The sequence below is a fragment of the Dryas octopetala genome, chromosome 3 (genome assembly GCF_963921425.1).
Source record: "Dryas octopetala chromosome 3, drDryOcto1.1, whole genome shotgun sequence".
In the NCBI taxonomy this organism is placed as follows: Eukaryota; Viridiplantae; Streptophyta; class Magnoliopsida; order Rosales; family Rosaceae; genus Dryas; species Dryas octopetala.
The window spans coordinates 4,586,585-4,599,858 of record NC_141368.1 but is presented as its reverse complement, the minus strand read 5'-3'; the positions used below and the strand labels follow the sequence as shown (position 1 = coordinate 4,599,858).

The 13,274-nt window shown below is 36.1% G+C and overlaps 2 protein-coding genes across 3 annotated transcripts; one reads left to right on the top strand and one right to left on the bottom strand.

The window, feature by feature from the left end:
• Window positions 1-606: 606 nt before the first annotated feature.
• LOC147289876 (Ribosomal protein L10 family protein) lies at window positions 607-2,756 on the bottom strand. The gene is made up of 5 exons (XM_086235184.1): window positions 2,252-2,756; window positions 2,089-2,157; window positions 1,484-1,582; window positions 1,007-1,399; window positions 607-901 (listed from the first exon to the last, which is right to left on the bottom strand). The coding sequence occupies exons 1-5, from the start codon at window positions 2,507-2,509 to the stop codon at window positions 752-754; spliced, it is 969 nt and encodes a 322-aa protein (XP_086091310.1). The 5' UTR covers window positions 2,510-2,756; the 3' UTR covers window positions 607-751.
• Window positions 2,757-3,903: 1,147 nt separating this feature from the next.
• Window positions 3,904-7,277, top strand: SYP31 (syntaxin of plants 31). 2 transcript variants are annotated; one of them, XM_086236921.1, is made up of 6 exons: window positions 3,904-4,257; window positions 4,919-5,169; window positions 5,273-5,418; window positions 5,558-5,596; window positions 6,458-6,659; window positions 6,812-6,950. In XM_086236921.1, exons 1-6 carry the CDS (start codon window positions 4,038-4,040, stop codon window positions 6,815-6,817), a joined length of 864 nt encoding a protein of 287 aa, XP_086093047.1. In that variant the 5' UTR covers window positions 3,904-4,037; the 3' UTR covers window positions 6,818-6,950. The 2 variants fall into 2 exon arrangements, with proteins under 2 accessions (XP_086093047.1, XP_086093046.1); XM_086236920.1 differs by having other exon boundaries at window positions 3,908-4,257; window positions 6,462-6,659; window positions 6,812-7,277.
• Window positions 7,278-13,274: the final 5,997 nt, after the last annotated feature.

Sequence of the window (13,274 nt, the reverse complement as noted above, 5' to 3'; positions counted from 1 at the left end):
CAACATAGTCGGAAGTTTTTTGGAGCCCTAAGGAAGAAGCGTCTATTCATGAAGTCATTGCAGAGAGACACACCTTGCAACCCATGATATACCCCTTCAAAAAGAGTCATTTCGGGTTCTCAAGATTTTTGTCTTCACGTTTTTATGTACAACAAAAAGTGACAATACTCCAAGTTTGAAATTGTCTAAAAATTACCAAGGCCTAAATCACATTTGCAAGACATACTCAGCTTACATATGCTTTTCCCGAATATGCAAATCGTGACTAGAATCAGATTTCAAACATTATTGTTGAGGTGAGCTTAGTGGAGACGGCTGGTAGATAGGTCGCCAATGGAAGAAATGCGATACAACGATTCGGAAAAAGCAGGACCATGTACGTGATATGGGTTTAAGCTTTATACCTGATAGTTTCAAATTTTCCTTTAATGCCAAAATACGAACCCTCGCACTCTGAAAAAACACTTGCAGATTAATGCCACAATTACAAATTGATCCCACAGTGAACAGACTGAACCTCTCATGCATCAAACATGGGTTTAAAAACCCATTTCCATATGAAAACCCCATTCACTGCCAAACACCATATTCTGGTGCAAGATAACATGCACAATAATGAGAATCAAACTAAATGACGAAAAATATCCAACATAACAATAAAATTAAAAAAACTTAGCATAGTAAGAGGGCAATAATGTAAAGCAGGAATAACAAAATTCAACATCCTAAAAGTTCAAAAACCATCAACTACTTAATCAAAAAGACTGAGTCCCAAATCTTCATCAGATTCTTCAGCTGGCTCCTCTTTCTTCTCTTCCACCTTAGCTGCTGCAGCAGGGGCCGCACCAGAATCAGCAGCAGGGGCAGCTGCCGAGAAAACAGCAGCAAACTTGCTAGGATCCTGCATTCATAATCCACAATTAATCACAAAAAGTACCCACAAGCGAACTAGAAATGTAGCAACCTAAAGAGATGGAGACCGAGTCAAAATAATAGAGCACAGTACCTCAAGATACTCCTTGACCTTCTCCGCTTGTGGGAATGAATATTTAGTAGTAACAGCAATTGCCAGCAAATTCTTGTAGCCATTAATAAACATATGTGGCGCTGCTGCAAGGGTTGGGTATGAAATGGCCAATGCCAAGGAAGTGACCATTGATACACCTGAAGCAAACTTCACCATGAGGTCATCCTCAGTCAAGTCAAGCACCTCTGGGCTGAAGGTAGAGCCATTGTCATACACAGTCTGAACAACAAGACCATATGAAAAAGGCCTGATCCCAAGCTTTGCCAGGAGGGCAGCCTCAGAAGACCCGACCTTGTCTCCCTTCCTGATAAGCTCAACAGGGGTAATGATTTCAACAGTACCCTTGTTAATCTTGGTTGGAATGTTGAGAACCTGGAATGGGAAACGTGTAAGTTAGAACTCCTAAATCCTCAGCAGACAAGTTAAAAACTGTGATTGTGAAAGGGTATTACACACCTGAAAGAAAGAGGTCTGCGATGGGTCGAGCCCAGTGTTTCCAGGAGGAACAACAACATCAATGGGTGCAACCAAACCAACACGAGCAGGGGCTCCAACCTAGTTAATTAAAAGCAAATTAAAGCAACAAATTTAGACATGGATGCAGTTAAAATACAGACAAAATGACATTTTCAATTCACGCATATCGATAAAGGATTTTATTGTTTCAAGTACCATTATACAATTAAGAATATAATGATGCAAGAGTCATTATATGTTGTTTAAAGGCACAACCATGCTATATAGATGAAACAGAACCATGCTATATGTGCAGACTCACAACCATGCAAAATGGAACAAATGGTCTCCTTTTCACAAGTTCTACTAGGCAAACAGTAACTACTAGTATAATCTAAAGGTAAGAAAAAAACGTTGTGTTATGTATGGTTGATAAATACACTACGAACCGCATACCAACTTAATAGCTATTTAACTAATCATAACAGATCATTGTGTTTTGTATCGCAATAAGGATTATAGATTATTACAATTAATACGCACAAATGTTAATAAGAGCATCAAATCGAAAAAACACAAATTGACCCAAAAATCAGTAGCTTTACCTTGTACTTCGCGACCTCTTCGCTGACTTCCTTCAAATCACCCTTGGTGAAAATCAGACCCACATTACCCTAACACCCAAAACAACAAGAATTAGCACATGAACACTTGAGCAGAGTTAAGATTCAAAACCAGAGCAGCAAAAACAAACAGTAGGTTACGTACCACAAGAAGAGGGATGAGGTTGAGGTAGGCTGTGTTGCCGGTCTTCTCAGCATGGATTCTGATGGACCTCTTCATCATAGTATTCTTACCCATCAGCACCACAGAGTCGCCACGCAGACCCTTCCGAATGTTCTGGAGCTGAGTGGACCCCACGTTGTCGGCGGCGACAATGAGGATCTGGCCATACTCGTCGAGGAGCTGGCAGAGCTTGGAATCGTAGGCGATCTTTTTCTCGGCTTTGGTGGCCTTTGGTGCCATTTCAGATATGGGATATGGGATTTGAGAGTTAAGGGTTTAGTGATAAAATGGAGAGGGGGAGAGAGATCAAAATCTAGGGCCAAGACGAAGCTGGGGCTCGGTCAAGGCGGACAGCGACGGCGCCGTCACTTTAACCCCAATTTCTGAAGGGAGATTAGGGTTTTGTAGGGTCTGAGAAACCTATGGAGCTTGGAGGCTGGTGGAAGACAAAATTGCTTTTAGTGAGAGTTTTATAGTGGAGTTAGAGGAAGAGGAAGACGATTTGACGAGGCTGGGGGTTTAGTGTAGACCTAGATCCAACGGTTCTGGTTTATTGTTGTGTTTGGATCTGATGGCTGTGGCGATTGGATTTTTGTTGGTCTGGGTATGGGCTTAAGAATGTGATCCAAGCCATCTACTAATAAAATTGGGCTACATAGGCCCCAACATATTTACTTGACCCAATAATGGGCCCTAGAAAAGTTAACGAACTTGAACAAGCAAATCTGAGATAAATTTTCACAAAAATGCTTGTTAAATAATAGAGACGTCAAATGGGCCGAGTTGTGGCCGTACAACTCATACATTCTTACTTGGTGTTGTGTTTGTATTCATCTATTTAATAATTAGAGAGAGAAATTTTTCTATAATAGGATATGACTGATTTGGTATCTCAATCAAATAACATGATGATACATATGATTTTATACTTTATCACATAATAATTTCTCCAATTTCAAGACATAATCTATTTTTTAGAATGTTAAGTCAACTCATATCCCTATTATAGGTAAGTTTTTATCATAATTGCATCTTGCTTGTGTAAGTTCAAATGGCTATAACCTAAGCTTGTCAAGATCCGTGGTCCATTTGTACTTGTGTTGTGTTTGAGTCGTGCTTTAAACGATATGGTCTACGACTTTTCCTATTAAAAACTTATATTACTTTTTTCGTTCTTATAATTAAATCTTTTCAGAAATAAAAAATAGAATTTTCTTAATGGGAAGTTTTATGAAAAGGTAAAAAACAAAGTTGAACGAATCATGCCAAATTTAATTGCATGATCTTGCTCGTGTTGTGTCATGTCCAATGCGTTAAAAAAGCATCAACTCAACCTCACTCATTTATTTATGTCGTGTTTGTGAGCTCCGACCCATTTTGTGCTTATGTTAAGCTTTTTTTTTTTTTTTGTAACCGATAGTGTTTTGAGCCAGTTTTCGAACACTAGAGTAATATGTTAAGCCGATTAAAGACAGATAATCCACGCCCCATACCTGGAATTCACAAAAACTTTTACCCACTTACTCATCTTAATCTTGTCATGCTTGTGTTATTTAATATTTAACCCGTTTGGCACCTCTTTAAATACTCACTCATTTATGAGCGGTGAAACCAGGAAATATTCAATCATTTATGGTTGACATGGCAGAATTTCATTGGCCGTAGATCATCAAGGACCTTACTCCGGTTAGCATGTGATCTAACCACCGATAAACGACCAATACGTAAGAAGTAAGAACCAATTTCCATCCGAGGTTTGTCGTTCCCAATGGCCTCCCCGTACCGTGATCGGACCTCGGAGTTCCGGTCACTCTCCGAGACCCTCCAGAAAGTCGGAGGAATCACAGCCTTTAATCAAGCTCCTAATGGCTCGTCCCCGTCCAAACCTGCCGGACCAGCCTCTTTTGGATCCGAATTCAACAAGAAGGCCTCGCGAATCGGGTTGGGGATCCAGGAAACCTCTCAGAAGATCGCTAAGCTCGCCCAGTGTATTTCACATTTGCCCCTTTCCTTTCCATTTCCAGTGTTAAATTTTCTATGCTCTGTACTTATGTGTTTGTATTTATGATTTTGAGTACGTCTAGCTGTTTGCTAGCTGAGAAAATGTAGGAAAGTTACAAACTTTAAGTTTGAATGTGATGTATTTATTTACTTTTTCCGGGGAAGCTTCTAACAATTCAGCTGAGCTTTAACTCAAGCAGTTCAATAAAATCAAGACACGAGGCATATGAAAATTAAGGAGTTGCTTTAAGAGTTTGGAAGTACTTATGGGATTGGCTTGCTGATTTTTGTGCTTTATAATTGAAGTATGAGTGAAAACATTAAGTAAATACTTAGTCTTGCAATCAGATACTAAAAATTGCATATCAAGATTTGGTAGGCATGTTTTTAAGTATTACATATGGTTTGCCTTATCTAGTTATGATTTCTTAATCTTGTGCTCAGATTTGTACTTTGATTCCTTAACACTTTTCAAGTGACTGTATTGCATTTGAAAGAAAATCTGCCTTTAAATTTTGCTTAGAAAATCTAGTACTGTAATATTGTAAAAGCACCTTTTCTATTGGGTTTGAGTCACTTCAGAATTTTCTTGGCTGGTTGATGTTATGTCCACCTAAGGCTTGTGTTTACCATGTGTTTAATCTGCAGTGGCGAAGAGGTCATCTATGTTCGACGATCCGACTGTGGAAATTCAGGAATTAACTGCTTTGGTAAAGAATGACATTACATCGCTGAATGTGGCTGTTACGGATTTGCAAACCCTTCAAAACATGGAGATAGCTGATGGGAGTTATTCCCAGGATAAAGTTGTTCATTCAACAGCCGTTTGTGATGACTTGAAAAGCAAACTTATGGGGGCCACAAAACGGCTTCAAGATGTATTAACCGCTAGAACAGAGGTTAGCACTAGCTTGATTTGTATTTTCCACCACCTGGCAAGCTTTTTTTTTCCTTCTATGTATTATTGTATCCTTACTATTCTATGTTTTTTGTCCCCCGCAGAATCTCAAGGCTCACGAAAACAGGAAACAGATATTTTCCACAAATGCATCAAGAGAGAACCCTTTTATGCAGCATGCAAAACCTGTGACTGAGCCTCCTCCTTGGTCAACTTCATCAAGTGCACCTGGCAATTTGCAACCATCACCGTGAGTATTTCTTATTAAAGATCAACTAAGGTTGAAGTCAGTATATGTTCCAAATTGTCAGTAATTAGTATGGTAGGCTTTCAGCTGTTCAGTCGCTGGTAAATTATTCATTGCCTTCTCTCTCTCTCTCTCACAACAGATTCCCATCAAAGGAAGTTCAAGGTGGCAACCAACTGAGGTATGTTGGCTCCAAAAAACTGGAACTCTCTTATTCATCTCTTTTGATCATTTCCCTACAAATACCATATGGAACACTGCTAGATGCATTATGTATGCATATATGCACACACACTTCCATTGATATATATGATAAACACACTTTGTAGCACTATTGTTGGAGCCACATAATCTAGCTCCTCTTTTCTTTTCTTTTTAAAATTTTTCCTCGTTTTCTATTTTTACATTAATGTGCATTTCACTATTTCTTGTTTGTGTTGGGAAGGGGGAGTAAATCAATTAAAAAGTAAGGTGAAGAAATAAAAGGGAAATATATTACCCCCAGAAGAAAGGGAAAAGAGAATGCAGGAAGTACAAAAACCTCAAGAATGTTATTGCTAAAAATTGTACATTGTTTGTGAAAATATTGGATATGAATCAGAGAGTATGCGAAAGTATAAATTTTTTATATAGTTACAGAACATATACAGATGTGGCTGCCAAATCTGCTACATAGGGCTATCACCTATACTTTCAGCCATCCTTCTTCTATTAGAAGTGTACCCTGCTTTACCTCCTGGTACCATCTCAGAAGGCCATTAGGGCCTTCATCAACTAGGATGATTGCTCAATTAGCAAAGGCATAAGTTATGGAGTGTAGCCATTAGAATCAAACTCATGGTAGTTTTGCAATACAAGTAATGTGATTTTGATTTCATATTGTCATGCCTCAACAAAACTTAAGATGTATATTCTGATTTTGTGATATTGCTGATGATTTTATATAATTGCCAGAAATAAGGTGTGAATGATTTGATTTGGAAAATATCTATTTATAGACATATTTGATGACAAATCACTGATTGTTTTAATCTTTGCCAAGTCAGACGAAGGTTAGCAGCAGACAACCCTCCATCACAGCAAATGGAAATGTCCATGTTACAGCAGGTAGTTCCGCGGCAAGAAAATTATACACAAAGCCGGGTTACTGCTCTTCACAATGTAGAGTCTACAATTTCCGAACTCAGTGGAATCTTTACACACTTGGCGACTATGGTTGCACAGCAAGGGGAACTCGCTATCAGGTTTGCTCTTCTTGCTTGAATATCCGATGATTGCATAAATCATGCATTTGTATATTTGGGAAGTTTTGTTATCAAGTCTTTTCTGTGTAATGCACTTTTACTAGGCTGGATCATGTTATGTGGTTCTTAATCTGCCTCATTGGTGTGAGCAGGATTGATGACAACATGGATGAGTCATTGGCAAATGTTGAGGGTGCACACAGTGCTTTACTAAGGCATCTCAACCGGATATCATCAAATCGGTGGCTTATAATGAAGATATTTATCGTTTTGATATTTTTCATGATTGTCTTCATCTTCTTTGTGGCTTAAACCTTGGTACTGAAAACCCAGCAATAGAATTCTTGCTGCATGGTGTACTCAGGCTTCTTCATCTCCATATGTGGCTTATTCGTGACAAAGTGAATAATTGAAAGTCAAAAGGGTTTTTGTTCTGTATATTTAATGGGCATGCCCATTTTCAATTCTCAGCTATAGCTTGTATAAGTATGGCATTCTTTAAAGCATGTATACGTATAGACCATAGAGAAATACTTAGTTTTGTTCTGTGTCTGAATCAACTGAAACAGCTTACAATGTTTGACTGCTTCATAAATTTAATGAAGTTCTGATTGTTTTCTTCTTTGGTTTCTCAAGACTTGATCCAGATATCTGATGGCGGGTGTGAAGTGTGATAAGACACTAGTTGCTTTTGGCTGTTGTTAAGAATATTGTCGGTGGCATTGATTCTTTATGTGTTCGATGATTTGTGAATTGTGGCCATCAAGGCTTAGCATTAGGCATGTGCTATTCTGGCAACTGAAAATTGAAAGGTCCTACAAAATAAAAGCTTCGTTCAATTTTTTTTTTCTTCAAGATAAACCCGATATATTCAAACAATACGCATCAATTACCCGAGTTAGGTACTAATTTTTTTTTTAATATATTTTTGCAAAATTTCAAAAAAGGTCAAGGGTAAAGCGTTTTTTAAGCTTTCTTCCCTCTAAAGTCTAAACCATTCGAATGCTTATCAAGAAGGCAGCCCGAAGTCGACATACGTATCTGTCAATCAAATTAATTAGGAGCAACAAGATTGATGAACTGACCCTTCACTATGTAGTAGTACCAAAACCTTTGAATTTGGTGCTGGATGTGCACCTTTTAACCCCCACTTGGTCAAGGGTTGAGGGGTGGGAACTAGCTAGACTAAGACTGCTAGTCAGGGATGTCTGAAGTGCTGAACATGGGTCTATGTTGGGTCTGAGACCTGTTTCCCTTTAACTAGGTGTAGCTTGATAAATCCTACCTTTGTTACTGGTTAGGATTTAGAACTGAAAGTTGGGCCCCATATTGCAATATGGATTCAATCATAATTAAGATAGAAAAGCCACATACACATGTCTCTGTGTGGTTTACATTTGAAAGGGCCTCATGCAGAAGATACCTTCTCTTTATGAGTGAAGCATATGCAGTTAGCAAATTAAAGATGACTGCAACCACTCCCTAATAAAATACAAGAAACCTCTTAGGAATTAGGATTTTGGTTGAAGTGGGAAACAGTGAAGAAAAATACAAGCTAATAAATGAGGAGGAAGTCAGAAACTAAGAAAAAGACAAGGCAGATGAGTTTTTGCTGCGCTTTTTCTGTGAACATTAGATGCAAAACTAATGGAGCCATTAATGGCAGACAAAAAGTCCAAAATTTCAACTTTCAAGTCTTCAACTCCATGATAGATTTGGTAGGTGGTGGTGGAAGGTTGCCTATTGAAAAGACTAATCACTACAACAAAAAGGGGCTTTTATAGCACTCAAAAAACGCTATAAAAACTCTTTTATAGCGTTATCGCAAACGCTATGACAGCCGACGCAATAATAGACCCAAGGTTTATTATAGCGTTTTTGAAACGCTATAAAAAAATTTCTTTCTATAGCGTTTTTAAAACGCTATAAAAGATCTATATAATAACGTTTTAAAAATGTTGTAGAAAGATATACAATAGCATTTTTAAAGTGCTATTATTGTGGCGTTTAATAGCATTTTAAAAAAGCTATAATAATTATTACTATAGCATTTTAAAATTAAAATGCTATTGTTAATTTTTACAAATACATAATAGTTATTGATTACATATTTTGGTGCCTCCAAATTTTTTTATTTTAGGCTTTAAAGTAACAAACATGCTATCATATGTGCTGCTAGTGTTTAGAATACTATTAATAGTTCTTTTTAGACCTTTTCCATAGCATTTTTCCCGTGTCATTTTTTTGTTGCTTTCAAGAGTAAATTATATAATGTTATCAATAGTAAATGGTAAGACACATCTCATTAAATGACCTCAAAAGAATCAATTAAGTGTATTACATAAGACTCCATAAGTACAATAATGTCTCATTTTTTTTCCCTATATAACAGTAATGCATATATTAGGCCCTACAGTTACAAACACAACTAAATCAATATGCTACGTACTTTCTCATAAGCAAGCGTCCAATTCCAATAGCTGAGTGTCTCTAAGCTGCCAAAAGAAAAAACCAATTATAAGAAACTAATAAAAAAAAATTACACTTATAAAAAATCAGAATGAGGTAATTGAGCTAGCATACAAGAAGAACACCATAAGTTAAGTACTTGAGCTAGCTAAATCAAAACAAGTGCTTGAGCTAGCTAAATCAACACATGTTATATCGATTCACATTATCCCTCCATATTAGCATATCTAGATATTGTGCAGGAAATCAAAACCAAACAAACGAATTGTGTTGGCCCATATCTACTTCATATTTAATTAACTAATAGAATATTTTTCCAATTTGGCCAATCTTTAATTTCATACACAAGGTTCATGACCAACTGATAAATATATATATATATATATAACATATTTGGAAGACATTCAAATGACTAATGTACTTTTCAAGGTAGATAAAACAAACCATTATTTTTTTCCCATAAAAAAACTGCATTGAAAAGTCAGATTCGACAAGGCAGCATCCAAACAAGGGACAATATGTAGGTCACCCCAAAGAATTGACCTATAAAAAGTCCTCTTGAACAAAACCAAAGAATTGAACCAAAGAAGAATTAAAGAGAGAGCTTGACTTCCAAGTTGACATCTCAACAATTGCCAATATATCAGCCATAATACTCTTCAATGCACGAATATAGAAAGTTGAAGGGTAAAGACAAATATGTATAGGTTAAAATGCAGAAACCCACAAATCCACAATATTCAATAAAGTGCTTAAGATGACTCACATTCACTGACCAAGGGAATAGAAACTGATTCAAAAGCTGAAACTTTTCCATGGCATATTCTCTTATACCACAGTCATTATTGGATGCCATGAAATGCATTCCACCCCTGTAAAAGAGTTTCTATATCAGGTAATGTTTTATTATGAAGTGAAAAATGATTCGGATGAACAGCTTTTTAGAATAGTTCTAAATTAAGATTTTGATTGTACTTGTAGCGCACCAAGTATTACAAAGGAAAGAAAAGTCTCAATGCTCTTTATTAATTTAATCAGATTGACCAGACCACTACAAGCATAGTAAGGCACAATATTATATTTAATCAAGTTCAAACCAAAAAAGTCTAGGTGAGAAAGCCATCTTAAACTAAGGAGCATTAACATATGCAAGCCTTGAAAATAAAGAAACTTTGGTAATGCCAGAAAGTAATATGTACGTCTGACTAAGCAAAACAACATAAAATCAGAAACAAACTTTGGAAGCAACATTATAAGACAGAAATAAGACTAAATGAAGCTTGGGAAATGAACCAAGCAATGGGTTTCAGGACAGCTATCATTAGCAAATTTCAGCTGGTATTTCTTTCCAAATAATAGGAACCTGAAAGTTTGAAGTATATCCATTGGGGAAAAAAAATAAGTGAAAAATGATGACCAAAACAATCCAAGAAAACAAAAGCTTAGGTGGCATGCTTAATAATCTCAAACTTATACGTACTTCTCACTACAAGAAAAAACTTTACAAAGCACAAGCTTATATTTGTGTCATTTGTTTCAAAAAGCACAATTAATCATGCTCTAATGTCATTGGTAACCCTGCGGCCACAATTATATGCTTGTGACCGGTATTGGCGTTACTCATAAAGATGGGGCACAACCTTGATATTTGTGTCACACACACAGAGACACAAATACAAGTAGTAATTGTGTCTTCCCTCTGATGATCACGTTGACAAATGCACATGACCTGACACATTACTGTTAGGGACATGGCACATCTACTACAAATGTGCCCAATGAGTTTATGTTTTAAAAAAATAAATAAATAAACAATATATATTAGTATGAACTATGAATACCATTTTATATGTTAATATTCACACCTTATTATTTTGCACTTACACAGTATATATAGCACATGCTATACACTAGAAATCTAGAATACTATCCTATCTACTGGAAGTGTAGTACCATTAAAACTATATGCATACATGTTATTATATTATACCATTAAAACTAGTAAAAAATTAGTATAGTGTACAACCCAATTAGAAAGTAAAATAATCATTGTAAAAATACCTAATAAAAAAGATTTAATTTCAATTAGTTAATTTCATCATAATATGCTACAAACAAATCATATAGACTATAATGACAATCAGTACTTAATTCTATTGTGTAATCTGTTCGGAAAAAAAAAAAAAAAGGTATATATTAGTTACCATACTACAATTGTAATATGCAAGTACAAAACACAAGATTTACAAACCTACATATTACAATTAAATAAATAGACTATAACCAACATTTTCCTATTCTACGTAATCTTGGATGACTGCATCAACAAGTTAAACTTCATTCCAAGTATGCATCAACAAGTTTCAAGTGTATGTGACTTTTCCTTAGACTGAAATATTTAAAAAAAGCAATAACATCACTCCCAGCAGGTTTGGAATTGCTTATAGCAGAAGAGAGTATTAAAAAAAAAACAAGCAAAGGAGACAGGAATAGTAAACCATACCTCAATAAGTTTTAACTTCCACATGGTCTCTGACTTTAAAAGCCTGTAAAAAAATAGACCAGAAAGTTAATAAGAAAATAGACCATGATCCTTACATACAGATACAAGAAAATAATAAAAAAAATTTAAAAAAATTATGTGCTTACATCTTCAGCTTTTTCCAGCCAATTTGAACTCAACTCACTAATATGGCAAAGTCCCTGTAAAAGATTGAGAATTGAGATGTCTATTAACAATAGTGTTTCAACCTCATCCCTCTGCAAATATTGTTTAGAACTCTATACTTCACCTAACATAGGATCTAAGTGATAAAGCAATTCAGCATACGGGTCAATGATAACCAATGTCCAATGATCCCTATAATCCAAAAAATTTATGCATTTGCTCTATAATAAACCAACCTGCTCAGTAAAAAAAAAAAAAAAAAGCGATAGGAAAAGAGATATGGAAAATAACCATTAGAAGAAAAGCATTACATATTTATACATACTTTATTATTATGAAAAAAGGCTGAAAATAAACCAAAGCTGCCTTTCTAAACATAACAAGCTGACAAAAAAAAAAAAAAACGCATAAGCTTTTGTTCATTCATCCATTCATCCAAATTGAATCAAACAGGCATCCAAAAATTGAATCAAACAGGCATCCAAAAATTGAATCAACCAGCTATCCAAAATCTCATAGAAGCTTTTGTTCACCGGAAATGTTTATCATATAATGAGCTACTCTCCTGCTCAAGACAAGAAACCTAAACCAATCAAAACAAAATAAAGAATGATTAGCCACACTTGATAAGGAATATCATAATTTAAAAAAGTTCAAACACATTTGAATTGTGGGGTCGTTGAGGGCCTTGGGGGCTGTGGGGCTGTTTGAGGAGGATCAACCCCTTCTGTGACTGCTTCAGCTCTAGAACTCTCATCCATTGTTGACATTCCTAATTAAAGGACATTGTAGTGGAAATCAGAGGCCAACATAACTTAATAAACGAACTGTGACTAACCCATAAATACAATTTATTTAATAACACCCAACCCAAATGAGTTTTCTAGTTTACTATCAAACAACCAAACAACATTTTAGTCCCTATGCAGAATAGAACAGAACATATAATCAAATATGCAGATAATCAATTACACGCAGATAACCAAACAACATTTTACTGATCGAGGAAAATAATGCAGATAATCAAATTAAATCCCTCTGTTTAAGCCGATAATCAAACCCTAAGAAGTGAACAAAAAAACAATTATACAAAAATCCCTAATTGATTAAACAGAAAAATCCTAAATTGAACCCTAACCTGTGAATCCCCAAATCAAACGCTAATTAAAATTGCACGAGATATATATGAGAGTGAGAGAGAGATGACATACCTTTTGAGTTTTGGAGCTGCGACCTTCGACAGAGATGAGACCGTGAGAGATGAGAGGCGAGAGACTGAGAGACTGAGGGAGATGAGTGACAGAGTCACAGACTCACAGAGATAGAGAGAGGGCGACGCCGGCGCGAGATGAGTGAGAGAGAGAGAAAGGGCGGCGCTAGACGGCGAGAGAGTCTGAGAGACTGAAAGAGAGACAGTGACTAGGTTTTGAGAGTGAGGAGTTTTTGTGTTTTAGTTGTTTGGGGTTTGGCGAGAGGGA